This window comes from Sceloporus occidentalis, unplaced genomic scaffold (genome assembly GCF_023333645.1).
Source record: "Sceloporus occidentalis isolate IW3139 unplaced genomic scaffold, rSceOcc1.0.p SCAF_5, whole genome shotgun sequence".
NCBI classification, from domain to species: Eukaryota; Metazoa; Chordata; class Lepidosauria; order Squamata; family Phrynosomatidae; genus Sceloporus; species Sceloporus occidentalis.
In genome coordinates this window covers 118,786,083-118,806,891 of record NW_028316985.1, presented here as the reverse complement: position 1 = coordinate 118,806,891, position 20,809 = coordinate 118,786,083, and the positions used below count along the sequence as shown (strand labels likewise).

At 42.4% G+C, this 20,809-nt stretch overlaps 1 protein-coding gene across 1 annotated transcript in view; it reads right to left on the bottom strand.

Moving 5' to 3' along the window:
- The window catches only part of KIT (KIT proto-oncogene, receptor tyrosine kinase), a 105,255-nt gene that overhangs the window by 51,836 nt on the left and 32,610 nt on the right, over window positions 1–20,809 (bottom strand). Inside the window, exons 2-4 of the mRNA XM_089527220.1 lie at window positions 11,771–12,019; window positions 5,842–6,123; window positions 4,937–5,073 (exon numbers count right to left, since the gene is read on the bottom strand). Of these exons, the coding sequence (XP_089383346.1) occupies window positions 4,937–5,073; window positions 5,842–6,123; window positions 11,771–12,019 (668 nt within the window). The remainder of the gene's footprint in view (window positions 1–4,936; window positions 5,074–5,841; window positions 6,124–11,770; window positions 12,020–20,809) is intronic.

The following is a 20,809-nucleotide window of genomic DNA, read 5'->3' as shown; positions in this document are numbered from 1 at the left end:
GTCGCTACCCAGATCCCTCCCGGGGGTGGTGGACCTATTAGGATGGTCCACCCTCGAAGGCTGATAGAACCTAAAAGGTTCCAGGAAGCCCTAGAGGGACACATGGTTGGAAGTGACGGCGACTCTGTTGACGCCCTGACTGGTATTTGGAATACCGGTCTCTCGAGGGCTATACACAGCATCGCTCCCAAGCGCCCTCTCAGACCCGCTTCCAAACGTAAGCCCTGGTATACGGAAGATCTCCGGGCAAGGAAGCGGGAGCTGCGACGGCTAGAGTACCGTTGGCGGAAACACCTTTGCTTAGACGACAAGACTCTCCTAGACCAACTGTTAGAGGACTACGGAGAGGCGATACGAGCAGCTAAGAACTTGTTCTATGGTGCTCGTATCGCGTCCGCGGAGTCGCGTCCAGCAGAGTTGTTCAGGGTAGTCAGGGAGCTAACTCAGCTCCCTCCTGCCCCGAACCAGATCCTTGAACCTTCTAAGTCCTGCTGCGACCAATTTAATAACTTCTTCGCGGATAAAACCTCTCGGATAAGCAAAAGTCTTAACGCCGACATTCAAGCAGAACCTAGGGTACAGGCATCCAGAGCCTCCGTGGACTTTGTTAAACTGGATCGGTTTGAGTTGGTAAGTACCGATGATGTGGACAAGATCCTCGGAAGTGTTCGGAAGACAACCTGCTCTCTCGATCCCTGTCCCTCGTGGCTAGCGGCCCAGGGGAGACAGGCTGTGACTTTACTGTTACGCCGGATTATTAATACATCTTTGAGGGAAGGGCAATTTCCATCTGTTCTTAAATTGGCCATTGTAAAACCTTTATTAAAAAAGCCCTCCCTCGACCCCCTGGTACATAATAATTATCGGCCAGTTTCACTGCTGCCATTCTTGGGGAAGGTGATCGAGAGGGCGGTTGCAATCCAGCTTCAGGCGGTCTTGGATGAAACGGATTATCTGGACCCATTTCAAACTGGCTTTCGGGCGGGTGACGGGGTTGAGACGGCCATGGTCGCCTTGGTCAATGATCTCCGTCTGGGCATCGACAGGGGAAGCGTGTCCCTGTTGGTGCTCTTGGACATCTCAGCGGCTTTCGATACCATAGACCATGGTATCCTTCTGGGGCGCCTGGCAGAGGTGGGAATCGGGGGCACTGCGCTCCAGTGGTTCTGGTCCTACCTCTCTGGGAGGTCCCAGATGGTGCAGCTGGGAGACGTGTGCTCCGATGAGAGGGCCCTTAAAACTGGGGTCCCTCAAGGAGCCATTCTGTCTCCCATGTTATTTAACATTTACATGAAACCGCTGGGAGAGATCATCCGGAGACATGGGGCACGGGGTTATCAGTACGCTGATGACACCCAAATAATCTTCTCTATGTCTCCGACTGATGCAGTGACTGAGGATGGCGTCTCTCCTCTCGTGGCCTGTCTGGAGTCAGTAATGGGCTGGATGAGGGAAAACCGACTCAAGCTGAATCCAGAGAAAACGGAGGTACTCGTGATAGGTTCCCCTGACCCAGGAATGGCGGTGCTTCCACCTGTCCTGAACGGGGTCACGCTCCCTGTGAAGGACTCCGTGCGCAGTCTGGGGGTGCTTCTTGACTCGTCCCTTCACCTGACTGTTCAGGTGAATGCGGCGGTCAAGAGCACCTGTCATCAGCTTCGGCTTATTCGCCAGCTGCGCCCATACCTGGCCCAGAGGGACCTTGAAACAGTGGTACATGCTCTGGTAACCTCGAGACTGGATTTCTGCAACGCACTCTACATGGGGCAACCCTTATACCAAACCCGGAAGCTACAAATGGTACAAAACATGGCAGCCAGGCTGGTCACTGGTACCTCCAGGGCCAGCCACATTACACCGGTGTTAAAAGATCTGCATTGGCTGCCGATTCGCTTCCGGGCACAATATAAGGTGTTGGTGATGACCTATAAAGCCCTAAATGGTTTGGGCCCAGGATACCTGAAGGACCGCCTCTCCCCATACATTCCGTCCCGCACCCTCAGAACATCTGGGCAGCAATTACTTAGGGTTCCCGGGGCTAGGCTTGTCTCCACTACTAGGAAGACATTCTCCATCGCCGCCCCGGCCCTCTGGAATACGCTGCCCATAGAGCTCCGCTCGGCCACCTCCCTGGCCCAATTTAGAAGGGATCTAAAGACCTTCCTTTTCTGTATTGCATTCCCCGACTAAAGTCCAATGGGCCTCCTTCCTCTTCACTGGCAAGGGATTGGCTAATTCGGGGCTTTTTTATTTTTTATTGAATTTGAGTATTGTATTGGTATGTATTGATGTTTTTATTATTGTTTTTAACCTGCTGTTAACCGCCCTGATCTGTTGGAAGGGCGGTATATAAATAAAATTTTTATTATTATTTATTATTAAAAGAAAGAAACCTTTAAAACCTTACACAGGGGCTCTCCAGACCACCCCAAAGGGATGGGCTAGAGGCACCCAGTTTCCCTCCGGGGGGACACTGCAGCAGCCAAACTATGCAACGTCCCTCCGGATCAAAAAGTACCCAGAAAAATTGGTTCTTTTTAGCACGCAGGGACAACATATTCCATGCGCCACGCTTGCGTCATGCACATGCACCACATTTGGACAGCACCATGTAAAGATGGCACTGTCTATATATGTTAGGGTTCTGGAGCGCACAAATGCTGCGTGGTCTGGATCCCTAAAATTGGTCCCAGGCCACCACAAACCGGTGGTCTGTTCTGGGCTTTATAAAAGCATTTGGAGCCCTTTTTGCAATCTGCTTTTGGATTACAACACCTACTAGCAGAGAATAGCCAGTGGTCATAGGTAATAGGAGTTACAGTTGAAAACATTTAGCATCACAGAGTCAGGGAAACTGGGACATAACAGTTTTTTAAAACAGTTCTCACTTGTAATCCTATAAATAAATACCCTGAAGGCACCAGAGCCTGATCTTGGAAGCTAGGCAAGGTCTGGCCTGATTAGTACTTGGAAAGGAACACCAGGTACTGTAGGCTGTATTTCAAAGGAAGACAATAGCAAAACACATAGTTTTTTGCTTTAAAAAATCCCCATAAAATTCATGAGGTCACCATAAATTGGCAGGAAATTTGAAGGCACACACACTCTCAATCAAAAATACTAGGCTTGCCTTACCAATATCAAAACACGTGATATAAAATATGAATGACAGCAAAGATATAAACATGGGTAACTATGGTTAAAAGGATGAAGACAAAACAGAGAATCAAAGCCACTAAGGAACAAAGTCTGGGAAAACAGCATGGAATCCAAAACTGCAATTGCATAACTGTCTTGTTAGTTGCTCTGAACTGGAATGACAACTTCTTGTTAAAATGAAGCAAACAAAGTAGATGGGAAGTCATGACATTTAAATTCAGAAGCTCCAGTGTCAGTTAGGGCACATTCACAGTAGAGTTTTTGTAGTGAGGAGGTCCAAGGAGATTTGATGTTGTGATTCCAAACTAAAGTTCCCAGTACATTTCATCCGATTGAATATCTCCGGTGCAATTTAACCCTGTTGACGTTCACACTACTGTAAGTATCGATTTAAAATGGAGCCTCCATATCAAATGCATTCAACCATTCTCGTTTTTTTTAAACTGTCAATCAAATGATGTGCAGCTGCTGTCAATCAAATGATCCACTGTCATAGTTGGTGACATGACTCTGCATCCGCAAAAATATGTCATTTTGCCAACAGAGACAGGAAGGTCCACAGGTGGAAGGGCAAAGACCCCAAGTGAAGTGGGATGTTCCACCCCTCTACACGTAACTCCTCCCAGCAGCCTTGAAGGATGGCAATGGCAAGCTCATCTGAACAACCCTTGCCAAAAAACCTGTGATAGGTTCACCTTGGGGGTGTCACACTATCTCAGCCTCAGAGGATGACGATGGCAAGCCCCTCTAAAGAACCCTTGTCAAGAAATCCCCATGTTTGGTTTGCCTTGGGGAAAGTGACACTGTCTCAACCTTAGAGGATGGGGATGGCAAGTCCCTCTGAAGAACCCTTGCCAAGAAACCCCTGCGAAACCCCTTGGAAGCTATGCAAATGCAATGGTGCGAAGAAACTGTCAAACTTTTTTTTAAAAAAAATACCACAAGCTGCACCATGTTCCCAAAAGAACCAACTCCCTGACTTTGGCAATGTCTGGGCATCAGGCATCAGTGCAGATAAGGGGACTAATTCACTGGTAGAAGAGGAAAATAGCTGCACTGTCAGGGACCACCTGACAGTGTGGAGAATTTGAATCTATTGGATTTAAAGAACCGGTATCTTCAGTCACGCAACCATGAGCTCCAAGAGGATAAAAATAATGGCGGTTTGCCACCATGTCCTGTGGGATGGTTATGTTCCACCCCCCTGCCCACCCTCTGCCCATTACCCCTCCCTCCTGGGTGACCCGCTGGAATCAGCAGCACATTTCCATTGGCAGCTCCCTAAAAAATCCCCAGTGCTTTTGAAAAGATGAGGAAAATGCATCAGTTGCAAAAGGACCAGGTTAAGGAGGATCCCCCCCCCCCCACCGAAATTCAGATTGGGGAAAACCAGCACAAGTATGAATTGGTTTCCAAACTTGTTTATAACGTATCGCAGTGTGAATGTGCCCTTAGACACTTCAGACAAATCCACAGATTGTTGTCAGTAATGGCTTGCCGAATCTACCTTAACAGCCACCCGAGGCAACTGCTTCATATTTCCTCAGAGCAAAGTCTTCTTGTAAAGGGTGCTGGGCAAGAAGGCCTAGAAATTCTTGAAAGGCTGGGCGTCTACTTGAGATTTGTCAAAGGTATTGTTCTGGTTAACAACACTTTTCAGGATTTTTGTTTTGTCACAACTAATGAAGTATACACCCCCAATGTCATCCTGTGGTGTTTTCAAAGATTGCTCTTTTCAAGTACATTAGTTAAGACTGATGGTGTATAATGAACTCACCGCGTTGCCTTGAAAAATCCAATTAGCCCGCAGAGTGCTATCTACATCCCTGATTGTGCACGTAACTTCAAATTCTTCGCCTTCTTTAAGAAGCTGGTCGGCTTTGGATAAGGTGATGTCTGGAAGGGATTTGTGAACTGGAAAACAATTTAGACATGCATTATTTTTCATTACGTGCAGAGCCTTTAAGAGAGAAATGAGAGAGTGAAATTAACAATTATTAATTTCTCAATAAAATGTCACATCTTCCATAGTTTATTTTAAATCTCTGTAAAACATTAGAACAGTACCCTCATGTGAAGGAGATCCCTTAGTTAAAACATGGAAACATCTACCGGCACTTTACATAAAATGCACAGGTAACTATGCAATATTTAATCCCACAAAGGCTGAGGACCAAGCTGGAAACATGTACCACAAGCATTTTTATAAGGTTAAAACTCATAGCCTTGTTATCTACTCATGAAAGCTGACTGTACTGTACTATTAGAGTAAAATAATTATCGAATTCAGGGGTGGGCAACCTTTTCTATGTCAAGGGCCACTTTCTCTTGGGAATAATCTGTCAAGGGCCAGGTTCAAGGCATGTGCGAGAAGGCACCAAAGCCCAAAATGAGTGAATCCCCCCACCTTTTCTCACAATCCCACCCCATTCTCTCTTCTGGGCTCCTGGAGATGGGACAGTACTGCAGAGTCCTAAACTGATCACTTGCAGAAGGCTTCTGAAATTAGGCTGAGGGGCACATGATATTAGACTGAGGTTGCATGTGACATGACAAATGTAGGTTGCCCACCATATCCAGTCTTGTATAAAAGAACTTTACTGGTTGCCTAAACTGTAGAAGCACAGAACTATGTTCTAGTTGTTAGTAAGACATTGCAGACCATACAAAGGTATGTATTACCTGGCCGCACAATAAGGTTGATGGTTTCTGACTCTTTTTCCACTCCATGGTGTTGTGCTACACACCGGTAACAACCTAAAAATGATCTTTGTACATTTTTTATGGTAACTCCTTTCTGAGGATCAGGTATCAACGCAATATTCTCAGGGAGAGACTTGGAATTTTTACATCTTTTCAAAGTGAAATTTGAAATGTCTGGGTCTGTCACTGGGCACTGAATAAGAGCATCACTGTCTTCAACTGCAATTACCATAGGATCAGAAAAGAACAGAACTTTTGGATCTGAAATGAAAACAAAAAATCATTTTCCTGATGACTACATATTAAAGCACAGTTGTTCAGATAAGAATGCAACAGGTTAAAAAAAACACCACAAAACACCCAGGTTTTTTCCCTTGCTTAGCATATTAAATTACTCGTATATTCCTTCTTACAATGCCTTCATGTCTACAATTTAAGCAATTCATGCTGTTTTTTAGTATTACCTGGCACTCACATAATTCAATGAACCACGTCAGACTATCCAAGACTTCTCTGTTAGGTTTCCTTTAATTCCCTGGAAGCATTTACTGATTCCCTAGGCTTAGTAGGATTTAGGAAACACTACCATACAGAACTGTTCCAAGGAAAGCAAGAGTGTTTCTTGGCAAAGTAACAGTTTCTCATGTATCAATATCTGAGGAAGAAGAAATACTAATGATGAGCTCTGACCATTTGCGATTGGTAGGGAAGAGAGAACAAAAGGAAGGATGCATGCATCCATCTGTTCCCGTCAGGTCTTGCTTTCTTGGAGATGGTTCATAACAGTGAGCCACAAATACTACCATCACCACCAGAGCAAGTCTGGTGGACACAAAGATCTATCATGAAAGTACTTCTAAGAAACAACCAATATAGATTATGGAAGAAGTGGGATGCATTAGGAAAAAAGGATTGAACACTGGATCTAGAATGAAGAAGGAAAGAAACATAAGGAACAGTAGATCTCCCCCCCCCCCCCCAGCAAAAAGAATCTTACCACCAAGGTCCAAAAAAGCACTTTCAAAAATCCTTCCTGCTAACAGAAAACAAACCCAAAAAACAAAACAAACAAATAGCTCCAAAAGAATACACTTCACTGTATTTCCCCACAAGCACCGTTATTGGAATTTTGATATACAAAGGAATCTGGAAACTAAAGTGGTCAATGAACAAAGTCCATTTTAATCCCCTGCTTTGGCTATTTCCCTTAGTGGGGCTGTTTTGGAAGCAGACTATCTGTTTTTAACTGCTTGGATCCCATATTGGTCCAAATTTCTTTAGCTGGATCTGCTATGAATCCAATTCAGACTGATCCAATTGAATTTGGAATCCAATCCTAATCTGTCCAATTCAGTTCAGTTAAATATTTTGCAAAGCCCTAATAAAAACAGCAGATGGCAGGGAGGAAATGGAGGAAGACTATGAAGGGGGCAATGGAACGGAGGAAGATGACAAGGAAACGAAAGTGGGGGAAGGAGGGAGGCAATAATGAAAAGAATTGTTCTGAAATAGGGCTAGGAAACTTCCAAGGCTACTTCTAACCTTGGGCAAATAATCAGGGGCAGCCTATGTAAAGAAGGGGTGTACCCTAAAGGCATGAAACACTGCAGATGACATAAAGTGAGTTTAACTTTTGCTTAATTTCTAGTGTCTACCTCAGAGGATTAGGAGCTACCTTTCTGTCAGCATTCTCTTCTGTTTGAAGTGTGCCCTAAATGCACAAATCCATCTAATCCAGCACTCAGTTTCAAACACACTTGGCCAGCCAGGTACCTTTGGGCATTTCACAAGAAGTGTGTGAAGGCACTCTATTGTATTTATGGTGTTTACAACATGGGCCTTCAAATATAATTTGAGATAAACTGAGCATACGTCCAGTTGTTGGTCTCAATTAGAGTAGACCCACTGAATGAAAGGGGACTTCATGAATGAATACCTACATATGTTCTGCTGATTCAATGGCTCTATACTCTATCAATGGTAACAACTGACTTATAAGCAGAGTTTTGAGTCAGCGACATACTTCAGTTATTCGCAATATGCAGATTCCCAAACCAGAGGAAAGACTAAAAATATATATTTACTCTCCTGGAAATCTGTGAAGTATTTTTAGGTCACCGGAAGAACACAACAGATTAAATTATAGGTGCTTTTAAAAAAAGGAAATGAATTAATTACTTTGTTTATACTTTCCAGTTCATCCTATTGTGTGTCAGCAGACTCTGCAGGCCGGAGGGGAGGGGGATATAATATAAATTCCCATTTCACTTCTATTTCCTTTTGTTTATTTAGCATGAAATGTATTCTGCACACTAACATTCACACTTCAGTTCATTACCATGAACTGTTTTTCCCATCTCATTAACAAATGGGGATTCCTGTGGAAAATGTGCGATCAGATGTTTAATCCCATTGTAACAGAAAAGAACCTTAATAGAAGTCTTAACTGGCAGGGAAGGTTACTTCTATCAACTACAATCTTGAAAATATCTAAACACTACCTTCACCATCTCAAATCCACAGATCCTGAGTCCACAGTGATGAGAAAACTGAGATGAATGCATAAACATCATTCTCCATCCTTGCTAACGGCTTTCCAGCATTTCCAACTGTTTGGAAGTATTGAACTGTCTCTTCCATAAAGAAGGTAGCCATCTAATGCAAGAGAATGGTGTGTGCAACTCTCACAACTCAGGGTTCTAGGAGACTAATGCTCATGAGGTATACTGAGAAAAGGCGAATTGTTATGCTACTAATAGGACATGGTTATGCTACTAATAGGACATTCACTTGTGTATAGAAGGGTCCTATTCATAAAATCTGGATAAGATCTGGAACTACATAAGAGAGGCAGATTATGTAGGATACTCCCACATCAATGCTGTTGGACCTCAAGAAGACTAATACAGGAAAATCCTACATGAAATACAATAGGGAAGAAACAACCATCTTGCACTAGAAGCTAGCAAGGAGTCCTTCCCTCCACCACTTGACCACACTGGGACAATTTCAGACAATTGCCAATATATTTAATTTTCATAGAAATGTAACTGCCTTTCACCCTGCATGGCAGGAGAAGGCAAGGTGCAGCCTATAGGTTGTGTATGGCTCCCATAATCTCATTGTGTGGCTGCTGAATCCTCCCAGAAGTGCCCCAAAGCCTCCAGATCCTTCCAAATTCTTAGAATTGTGAGGTCTATTTTTTTTGCCCCAAACCCCATCCCAAATGTGTCAAAAGATTTGCAAAATACAGTACTTTTACCTCACAACACCCTCCTAAATACCCCCAACAAACCCTCCCCAAAATGACACCCCTTCTAGTCACATGCTGTTGTGGACCACACCAGGCCCATCACCTCTGCAGTTGCCCAGCCATGCCCTGGCACCTTCACAGAGGAGAGGAAATGAACAGTCTTAGATCCAATACTAATTCAAACACATAAACCAACAGGTCATGGCCAAGGAATGTATGGCTCTCCAGATGTTGTTGGACTAAAATTTCTATTAGCCCTGTCCAACATACACAATGATAAGGGATTACAGATACTATTGCCCAAAAACATGAGGGAGGCCACACATTATTCATTCTTATAATACATGGAGCACTAAGGAAGATGAATTGACTCCGCATTCACCTCAACACTCAGAACAAGCAGAAAAGAAAAGAAAGGAGAAGAAATGATAAGTCAGAAATCAACAGATTCTGCATGTATGAACTATTCCTTAAGACTGCACATCAAAAGCATACCTTGTGGGCCATATGTGGACCTTGCTGTGAAGTTGCTAGGCACACCTGAAACCTACCTGACACCTTCCCAATTTTTTTTTAAATAAACAGATAACTAAAAGGAAAACTACTGGAAACACTACAAAACATGTAGTGTTTTTGTTTTCCGCTTCCACCACTAACCCCCCCCCCCAACCCATAAAAACCAACCATATTCTGACCAACTCCCCAAATCATAAGAAATTTTGGGAGTGGTGTGCAGTTCGCAGGTGGGGGTGTTCCTCATACCCTCTGCAATTGTTCATCCCTGCCCTAAGCGCTGCTATGAAAAGGTTATGGACATTTTGGGAAAATATGTATTGCCCTTTTGTTGGTACTTCCAAAAATCCTTTGAGTGTCACAGAACAGCAGCTGGCCACTGCATCAGAAGAGTCTTTAGAAAGCTACACTCCAGATTTTCAGCGTCCTTCATTTTATATTAGTCTCAGGAGGTTTTGGCTCATTTGGAGATCTTTCCAATCTGCTCATGGAGACAGCCACAGCCTGAGCATTACTAACACAAACAGCAATGTCTCAAAGGAATCTGTTTGAAGCCATGTTGTCCAAGACAAATCCCTTAGGTAATGTTTCCAAAGGGAGTTGCAGGAGCTCTACTCTTACTGGAAGTGAAATTCTGCCTCCAATTGCAGACAGAGGGTGATAGACTGGAGCTACCTGGTGGCAAGGGGATTGCATGCTACTTAAGTGCACTTCTGCTGTTGTTGTTGTTATTTCATATATCCCATCATATATCCCCCTTCTTGTTCAAAACTGATTTAAAGGCTTTATTCATGGCTCAGACTGAATCAACTTAATATGCATATCAGAGTGACTAAGGCAAAAACCTGATGGACAGGCCAGCATGGGCCAAACCCATGCTATCCTGCCCCGGGTCCCGCTTTGGGTCAGTCCTTGGGCTGGTGAGGCGACAGGAGTGTGTTTCCATGCCCACTCTCCACCATGACATGGACCCACTACTGCCGCACTGCCTGTACCTACTTCTGTCATTGTGTCTGCTGAGAAGATCCCCATCATGGTCTGTAAAGGTGACAATGGGGCACCTGCTATGAATACTTAGCTAGGCTCCCCCATCCAATGTCACAGGTCACGACGGGAGAGGGTCTTTACAGCAGATGTGATAGTGGAGGCAGGTATGGAGTGCATGGGGCCATCTGGTGTGCTGGCTTTCAATGGGAAAGGGGACACCATGAGTTACCACACCAGGTGCCAACCCTAGTGATGACACTGGAATATATGCCTGCATATGAATGAGGATTTTTTGAAATGATGTATGTAGTGACCTTAGGCAAGCCACATTCTCTCAGCCTCAGACGAGGGGAAAGGTAAACCACCTCTGAACAAATCTTACCAACCCCCCCTCCCCACAAAAAATAAAAACACAAACCCTTAAGATTCATCTTAGCGTCACCATAAACACAACAAATGGAAAAAGAGATAGGAATGAAGATTGGATTAGGAAAAGACTGTTGTGAGAGATTCTGTTGTGAGTTGAATAAAAAGCTTATCGGTGTAATAAAATGCACAGTGAATGTGAAGGACAATATAGAATAAGATAGAATTATTAAGTATAGAGAATTGCAGCACAATATTATTGACCTTATATTGCCTATAAACAAGTATTTCTGTTGAGGATTCTTAATCTAGGAGGGAGAAGTCTATTGGGAATCTACAAATAGGATTTTAAAAACATTTTTCCTTTGATTTCTTTTTTGCTGGTTTGATTTTCCCCCCAGGACAGTAAATATTAAGGTAAAAATTATTTTTTTCAAGAATTATTTGTTCCAGTCTAGTCTACATGAAGGAAATTAATGTGCAATGAAGTAAAATAAACTGTATGTAAGATCGTGTGTGTGCGTGTGTGTGTGTGTGTGTGTGTGTGTGTGTATGTGTGTGTGTCTTATTTGGGGTGGGATGAGGTCCATATCTTTCATCAAGTTCTGAAAGGTATCCTTGGTCCAAAAAGGTTAAGAACCACTTATTTATCTGATGGAGCCTGGAGTCAGATGCAATTATATATAACAGCCTGTGACTGTAAATAACACTGGTACTATTGATACAGAGAGCTAGATATGCATAAAAGAAGAGACTTTGGAGGGAAAGAAAATGCTAGCGGCTTCTTACCTTTAACAAAGATGTAAATGGAGTCATTCAAGTTTTCTCTGTTTTTGCATATATACATCCCTGTGTCTCTGGGTCCAGCTTTAGCTATGTGAATTTTTTTATCTTTTAAATGTTTGGGCTTTGCTGATGGGTCCGCATTCTGGAAATGCCAGGTCACAGGGCCATCATAATTACAAACCAGATTTAATTCTTCCCCACTATTCACAACCAAAGGGGATCCTGATGGAGTGATAGACGGTCTTGTACCACCTGCCAATATATAAATAAACAAACAAATAAGCAAGTAAATACATATTTGGTGATTGATGTTTTGTTTATACAAAATCAATTTTTTTTAAATTCAATTTATTTTTTTAACCCTGCTGTACAGTGTTACTTTCATTTGTAATTTTATTTCTTTTGAACAAGATTACTAAAGTATTAGTTTTAATATTGGAGACCCCAATTCAGAGAAGCTTTACCTATAAAGACAGCAATGCGAACTTTGATTATATGCTTTTCTTGACCAAGTCTAGCCCTACAATCACTGTCCTATATGAGTATATAGGAACTTTCGTCTTCTCATTGAGTTTCCCTTGATGTAAATATTGAAAAGTACTCTGGTCTAAATCAATGGAACATACATAAAAGTTCACTTGCCACATATCATTTTTTTTATTCATTAAAAAATTATAGTAAGGCCAGGCACTGGATGATCTCACTTACTGGTGTCTCTACACTGAGTGACACCATCTCTCCAGAGTTTCAAGTAGGAGCTCTATCTAGTTTTACCTGGAGATGCAAAGGATTCAATCTTGGACCTTGAAGACAAAAAGTAGGTAGTACAGGTATATCACTAAGCTATGGGCTCTCCCCAATGAAACAGAAAGTGTTTAAATCTATTCTGACTAATGTGGTAACCTCTATGTTCAAATAACACTTAAGTCATACATACGTCCATGTTTACTGCAAACGGCAGTTACTGAGCTTAAGGGGATCTGAAAACTGGATTAATTCTGGTCAAGTTTCTGTAGTATGGGTTGCTATCCATCAATATCCTTAAGACGTGGTCAGAGCTAGATGATTGTAACTTGTAAAAGAGAAACATTTAACATAAGCTCTCGCCATTTACCATTACAGCCTCAGCTGAAATCATGCCTGTCTGGTTATCTGATGCTTTCTTTGTTTCTATCAACTAGCACTCTGGCAATATATATGCAAGTACATCCCCACTTGGCTGGCAATGTTCTGGATTGATGCAGACAGGAAAAACCATTCACTTAATTGTTTCTTTCAAAAGTATATTCTACTTACTATTAGGGACAGTTACCAAGCCAAGTCTATGATTGGAGTTTGCACAGATTATCACACAGCCTCAAATATGTTTATAAGAATCACAGAATCATAGAGTTGGAAGAGACCTCAAGGGCCATCCAGTCTAACATCCTGCCATGCAGGAACTCTCAATCAAAGCACCCCATCAGGTGGCTGTCCAGCCTCTTTTTAAAAACCACACTCTGAGGCAGCCCATTCCACTGTCAAACAGCTCTTACTGTCAGGAAGTTCTCCATAATGTTAAAGTGGAATCTCTTTTCCTGTGGTATCTCACCACCTTAGCAGTTCTTCAAAGCACAATGGATGAAGAGAATGTCAGGTAAACACTACAGTTAGTGTGAAATCCACAGAAAGTGAAGTTCAGTTAGAAAAGTGAAACACCATAAGGCAAAGATTGTCTAGAAACTTCCATTTCTAGACTCTAGAATAAGGTCAGATTCTCTAGAGAATCTAATAAATCAATAGAGAGTCTTTCAAATCAATGATAGTTGAGTGTGTTACATTGGATAACACTTTGGATAGTAGTAGGAAAACCTGAAATTAATTCCTATGAAAGCCATGAAAATCATGCATTCAATTAATGCATTGAACTCATGAGGAAGTGACTTCAACATCATAGCCAACTAGGGAAAGAATGTGCAAACTAGGCATGCTGCATTAACAGCAAATCACATGAAAGGCCTCATTCTGCAATGTCTCCCTCCTTTTCTGAGAGGTGTCCAGTCTACTCTAGCCTAGATCCAGCTGCCAATTCCAAACAATGAATCACGTGCTCAATCATATGTCAATGCTTAAGTAAATCATACTATTCCCATACACACATGGAATTGTAGCTGTTCCTTTGCAATGCATGTGGAACAACAGCCTTCTTTCATTCTCTCCTTTACAAGTCATACGTTCAAAGGCTCCTGTTCTGCTTACAATAGACCTTCTCTTCTAAACCAGAATGCACCTCTAACAAGGTAATCAATTTTCCTAACCATCATGAATGCAAAGTCACAGGACTGAGCTCTGTGTTTCCAAAGAACCATGGGTCCATTTATACTTTCCAGGAAGGGAAAACCAACACCATTTATGACTACAAAGCAACACAAGCCACACAGCAACATGACACAGTCATATGTCCAAAACACACAAAACTTTATTTTATTATAATATTATTGTTTTTAGATTTTATCGTTTGTAATTTTAATGGATATAATTGTTTAACCTTTTTTAAGGGAGGGGGAATTGTATATATTGTATTTTTTAAAGGTTGTACGCCACTTTGATTGTGGTAACAAAAAGCAGGATATAAATTAAAGTTTTATTATTATTATTATTATTATTATTTACACTGCAGATATAATCCAGTTTGAGACCACTTTAACTGCCCTGGCTTAATGCTAGGGCATTCTGTGAATTTTAGCTTTGTGAGACGTTTAGCCTTCTCTGGGCCAAAACACATGGCCCGGTAAAGCCACCTTTTAGGTGGCTTGGAACATGGCATTTATACACTGCATGCCCCCAACACATCCGGAAGACGCCCTGGCCAATTACACAGGAGCCACTTCAAGACGCTCCAGGGGCATGACGTTTATACTCTGCATGCCGCTAGAGTGCCCTGGGGCTGCAGTGGGAGCGCCAAATACAGCCAATTCAAACAAAACAGCCATCAGCCGTGTAAATAATGTTTGTTTTCTTGTTTGTTTAAATTATATCCTGCATTCTTCTTGCAAATCGGACCCATTGGGACTTCTTCCCTGTCTATGACTATAACAAATTTTAGGAAGATTATTCAACGCTCAGTAGGCAGTCATATATGGTTGCTGCACTATGTTCAGCAGTGAGGGTCATAACCAGAACTTTGAAAAGTTATTTTTGATGTTTACTGCAGTGAATACATTGCACCAATTTTGCTAGTATTTCATTGACTGCTATTCTGGAAACAAAAGAGCTATGATTTCATCTTTAAAGGCCTGTGTGTCTCAGCGAACTCTTGCTCCATATAACACCTGAAGTCATTTGCTGAAGTCATTTGAAGTCTTGCTATGTGAGCTTCATGATTCTGTACAAGGGAGTTCCACATTGAGATGGCTTTCTGTTTCTGTGAAGTTAGTGGGATTGAGAGAAAGATTCATCCAAAGATCTCAAAATTCAAACAGGTTTATATGGGGTGGTACAGTCTTGCAGATGGTCTGGACCCAAGTTTTATGGTCATGACACATTGAATTGTGCCTGGAAGTGAAGCTATTGCAATGGGTTCCCTGTACTCCACCCTGACCAACAGTCTAGCTACAGTATTTTGAATCTGTTGGGAGTTTCCAAACACTTTCTAAAGGTAGACCCATGTAGCATGTGTTACAGTAATCCATACAGGTTGTAATCAAATCACACATCACTGTGGCTAGATCAAGCATCTCCAAGAACAGGTACATCTGGTGAACTAGTTAAAACTAGTTTTAACTGTGAAAATGCACGCCTTGGCCCTGCTGAAACTTGGGCATCCACATTCAGGACTGAAATCAGGAGTACAGTCGTTCCTCCTTTTCTGCAGCGTTGGGATCTGTGACCTCGCTCTTTGCAGATGGCGAGCAAGGAGGGAACAAAATGGCGTGTGTGGCCATTGAACTACATGGAACCCCAATACTGGTGAGTTTTCAGATTCACAGGCGGGGGGGGGGGGTCTGGATCGGATCCCTCATGAATCAGGATGACTGTATATCCAAGCCATCAGCCTATTGGGGGCTCAGGATGCACTTTCCCAGCCCTGCCATCTGAGATTCTTTTAGCCAGCAAAGACAGATCCAGACCCTCAAACTCTATACATATAAAGTGTAAGATGTGCCACTAAGTTAGGGCTTCTCAGATATGCCAAATGGAATGTCAAGAAACCTCAATAACTGAAATTTAGGGATGAAATTAAACAGCCATAATTTCTAGCTGGAGACATTCACTGGGGCATTTCAGTCATTCCTCAGAAAAGTGGGAGGAAAATCAGTCACCATATATACTCATCTATAAGTCAACCTGGTTTTGTGGCCAAAATTATAGATTATGCCATGACCTGTGGATAGGTCGAGGGTAAAACCTGGTGGCTCCTTCAGTGTGTGTATGTGTGCGTATGGTAAGAGAGACTCTCACTGAGGCTTTCTGCTTCATTTCAGTTTTTGTTTCAGCCAGACTTGGGGGTGGGAGAAGGGACTCTTAAACAGCAGTATCAATCCATCACCTAGGACTCATTCTGCTTGGCTCTTTCTTGCTAAACTCCTCGGGCAGTGCATGGGGAACTCTGAAAGAGCTGCTATTACAATTTCATAGTGACCTGTAAATAAGTCAACCTTGGATTTTGGATCAATTTTTGGGCATAAATTTTTAGACTTATGGAGGTGTTACAAACCGCCGCTTTGCGGCGTTCTCCCGGCGCTGCTGTTTGCTCCGCAAGGGAGCCGCCGCAGCCAAACCGCGCAGCTCCCTTACGGAGCAAAAAAGAAGCTCCAAAATGGAGCTTCTTCTGGCGGTGCGCCAATGACGCTGCGAGGCACCAATGGCGCACTCGCAACGTCATTAGCACCGTGCGGACGCACAACGTCCGTTACATCAAGATGGCGGCCGCCATGTGGAACGGATGCCACCATTTGTTACGGACAGAGTCCGTAACAGGAGTAGGGGCGTCTGGAAGAGACGCCCCTTTTTTAAGGACGTCCCAAGTGGCGGTTTGTAACCCGCCATAGACGAGTATATACAGTATCTATCTCTGAGTGAATGAAGCTTGCTACAAGAGAAACATTCTTCTGCCACCATGTTTCCCCACTTCTAGTGGATTGCAGGAGAAAGCTAAGAGGAAACCTGATGGTAGCCAAATAATAATAATAATAATAATAATAATAATTATTATTATTATTATTATTATTATTTGTATTTTGCTTTTTCACAAAGGAATCAAAGTGGATTCCAACAGTATAAATAAAACATCAAATTAAAAATTACAATTAGAAGCCCCCAAACCTGACCCCTCCCCCTAAGCATAAAAACAGTGATCACCCCCTAAAAAAAGATTAAACATCAAAAAATTTAAAACTGTCCAATATGAATATACTAAAATTTTGGGCAGATCAGTGCTAGAAATGAGTCTTCCTCTAGAGGAGGGGGAGATGGGGGCAATGGTATCAATCAATTTTGATATCAGTATCAAATGGGGGGGGGGGCAAGTCTAATGGATCTAAGCTAGTCTGGAAAGGTCTGCCAGAACAGATCCATCTTAATAGCCTTTTAAAAGGCTTCCAAGATGGTAATATTTCGGATCTCAACCGGCAGGTCTTTCCAGAGCCTGGGGGCGGCTGATGAAAAGGTCCTCTGGGTCACTGCAGAGAGTCTGGTCTTCTTAGGTTGTAGCACAGTCTTCCCAGAGGACCGAAGTGTGCGGGGAGGATTGTGTGCTCTTATTCTGTATGCCATTGCAGCCAGAACATTGTGCGCTCTTGTTTTGGCTGCCACTGCCTGCCTTTTAAAAGTCTTCCAAGATTTCAGATCTTGACCAGCAGGTCGTTCCAGAGCCTGGGGGCGGCTGATGAAAAGGTCCTCTGGGTCACCACAGAGAGTCTGGTCTTCTTAGGTTATAGCACATTCTTCCCAGAGGACCGAAGTGTGTGGGGAGGATTGTGTGCTCTCGTTCTGGCTGCCATTGCTTTAATTTAAAAGAGGAGAAGATTCCTACACCTGCCGTTTCCCTCCCAACTGTAGGGGTTTAGCTTCCTTAAGAATGAAAGAAAAGAATCGCCTCCACTATTCTAATAAACTACTCTGACCCCATCCTTCTGTAAAGGCCATCATGTTTTGAAATATGGAGAAATCATCCCCAATTATCCAGCAAACTCAAGTAGAGGGCAAAAAGAACCCAAATCATGCCTTTGGACATGATGAAAAGGCAATACAGGGCATTATAGCTAAGCGTAGAGCAGGGGTAGGCAACCTGCGGCCCGCGGGCCGGATGCGGCCTGGCGAGGCCTTGGGACCGGCCCCAGCCCGGTCCTGCCGCCAATTACTGCCGGGGCCTTTGGGGGGCAACTGTCTATAGAAGCCTCAGAAACATGCATTTATATTAACATTTTTTTAAAACTCAGCAAATTTTTTCGTGTCCTCCATTTTTTTTAAAAAAAGTGTCTTCCATTTGAAAATTTTGTCCTACATTTGTCCTGGTTTATTTATATATTTAATTTTTTTTTTTTTAAAAATTAATTATTTATTTTTTGGCTTTGGCCCTCCAGTTGTCTGAGGGACAGCAACCCGGCCCCCAGCTCAAAAAGGTTGCCTACCCCTGGCGTAGAGGGATACTACATGAAACTGCTGACTGAACAAATAAGAACACTGGCACTGGCCATGAGCTAATCATCCTCTGCAGTGAATAGAGTACATCCTGTAGGATAATGGGATCATCCTCTCACTAAAGGAATTGAGTTGCCTTTTACCTATTGATCAAGAGAGTGTCTGTCAGAGAAAACAGGAGGCTTTGATCCTCCAGATGGCTTCTGCCGACTATAAAGGATGTATGCAGATAATATTGTTCTTTCCTGTACCAATCTGGTCTTAGAAGACTTCTAGCTAACCTGAATTTCTATTGCCAATATAATAAATTATCCATCCACCATGAGAAAACCAAAGTAGTCATAGTCAAAGAATGAATCAAGAAGCATATTTGGCATATTGGAAAAAATCAAATAGAACAAGTTAAATTCTACTGTTATTTAGTAATATTGTTTGCTGCTTCCAGCTCCTGGCATCCTTAAATCAATGCCTCCAAAATGAAGTCGGAACCGCTTATTGGAACCATTCTTAAATTTTGGTACACCTCAACTGGAAGATAGGTCCTGCTAATTTTGAAACTCATTAAGAAAAAATTGCAACCACAAGTACTATTTGGAGCACAAATATAGGGATTCCAGAAGGCTTATGATCTGGAATCTTTACAGAACAATTTCTTAAGAACTATCCAGGGGGCTCAGAGGTCAACTCCAACACAGTTCCTAAGGATGAAGATGGGTTCTCATTCTTGATCTTCAATCATTTGTTCATATTTTCAACTTTTGGTCAAGATTGAAGGATCTCTCTGAAAGCCGACTTGTAAAACTATGTTCCAATGAACAACTGACCACTTCCCCCTTAAGAGACATAATATGGTTGCATAACATACCCCACCTTCTTACCAAATTTGGGTTCTCAGATATATTCTTTCACTAAAAAGATAAAGCCAAACAAGGAATTTAAATTCCAGGTGCTTGACATGTCTGCAAGATGATTACATGGCACTGGGCACCATCAAGATTGCATCATGCTATAGTTAATTTAAAAAAAAACAAAAACCCATGGCCCAGAAGACTATTTGCTTAAAATTGACAAATGTTGCTTAAGGAGGGAATATACACTAGCCAGATTTCAACTAATACCTTCAACAGTAGTAGAGGGCAGATTTGCCAAAATATCAAACCAACTTAGTCCCTGTCACTGTGGTCAAAATGAAATCAAAGATCTTCCCCACTATTTATTCAGCTGTTCCCTGTCATCTGAAATTAGGAATATATTCCTTTTGAGACCCCTAGAAGTGAAAGATTTCTGGCCAACAAGTTGAAAGATTAAATTTTTACTTTACAATAATGACTCTATTAAGCAACATTTTGAAGAGCTGCAACTTTTCTATTGGCCTTAACTAAGACAAGAGCCAGACATTGTCAATCAAACAAGACAAAATAGAAAGACAGATTCAGACCCTGGAACTTGTGGAGCAGAGGACATCCTGGATGATAATGGGATCATCCTCCCACTAAAGGAGTTGAGTTGCCTTTTTCCTATTTGTTTAAGAGAGCATCTGTCAGAGCATGCAGGAGGCTCCAGAAGTCCTCTGCCTACTACAGGAGAATCGCCACCTGATAAGAGAAACAACCAGGCAAGCTTCCATTATAATGAAACCTACAAAATATACTAGTCTAAATCCACCAGTGAACCTCCCCATGCCGAACAATGGTTTCTGAGGGAACTGGAAGAGGGACAATCCCATCTCCCTACTGTAATCGTAAAAAACAAAAGTTAGTATCACACAATTCCCCACTCAACTATGAAACCAACTGGGTGACCTTGGGCAAGTCACATGCCCTTAGCCTCAAGGGAAGGCAATGGAAAACCACCTTTGAACAAACCTTACCAAGAAACCCCATGATAGGTTTGCCTTAGGTTCACTATACATCAGAAATGATCTGAAGGTACACAACAACAATACACCATTATGCTGAGCAACATAATGTGTTATTTTTTAGAAATGAGTGCAGACCCGAAACACTTTAAAGGCACCAGATCCCACCTGATCTTGGAAATTAAGCAGGATCAAACCCTGATTAGTACTTGGATGGGAGACTGCCAATGAATACCAGGTGAAGTAGGCTATATTTCAGAGGAAGGAACTGGCAAAACCACCTCTGAGTGTTCCTTGCTTCAGAAAACTCAATCAAATTATGGGGCTGCCATAAGAACAGATTACATAAAGGCCTGCATGCACACACACACCAGTTAAAAATAAAGCCACGCTAATATGGCAACTTTTTTCAAGTAACACTTCCAAGCTCTGGAAATATGTAACACTGATGCTGTTCACTGTGTATTTTGGGTTGTGTTGTTGAGCCCTTATAACTTGGCACAGCCGTTGTTTGCTTTGAATTAGCTATCCACCTGTGCTGCATTTTGCACATGACCAACCAA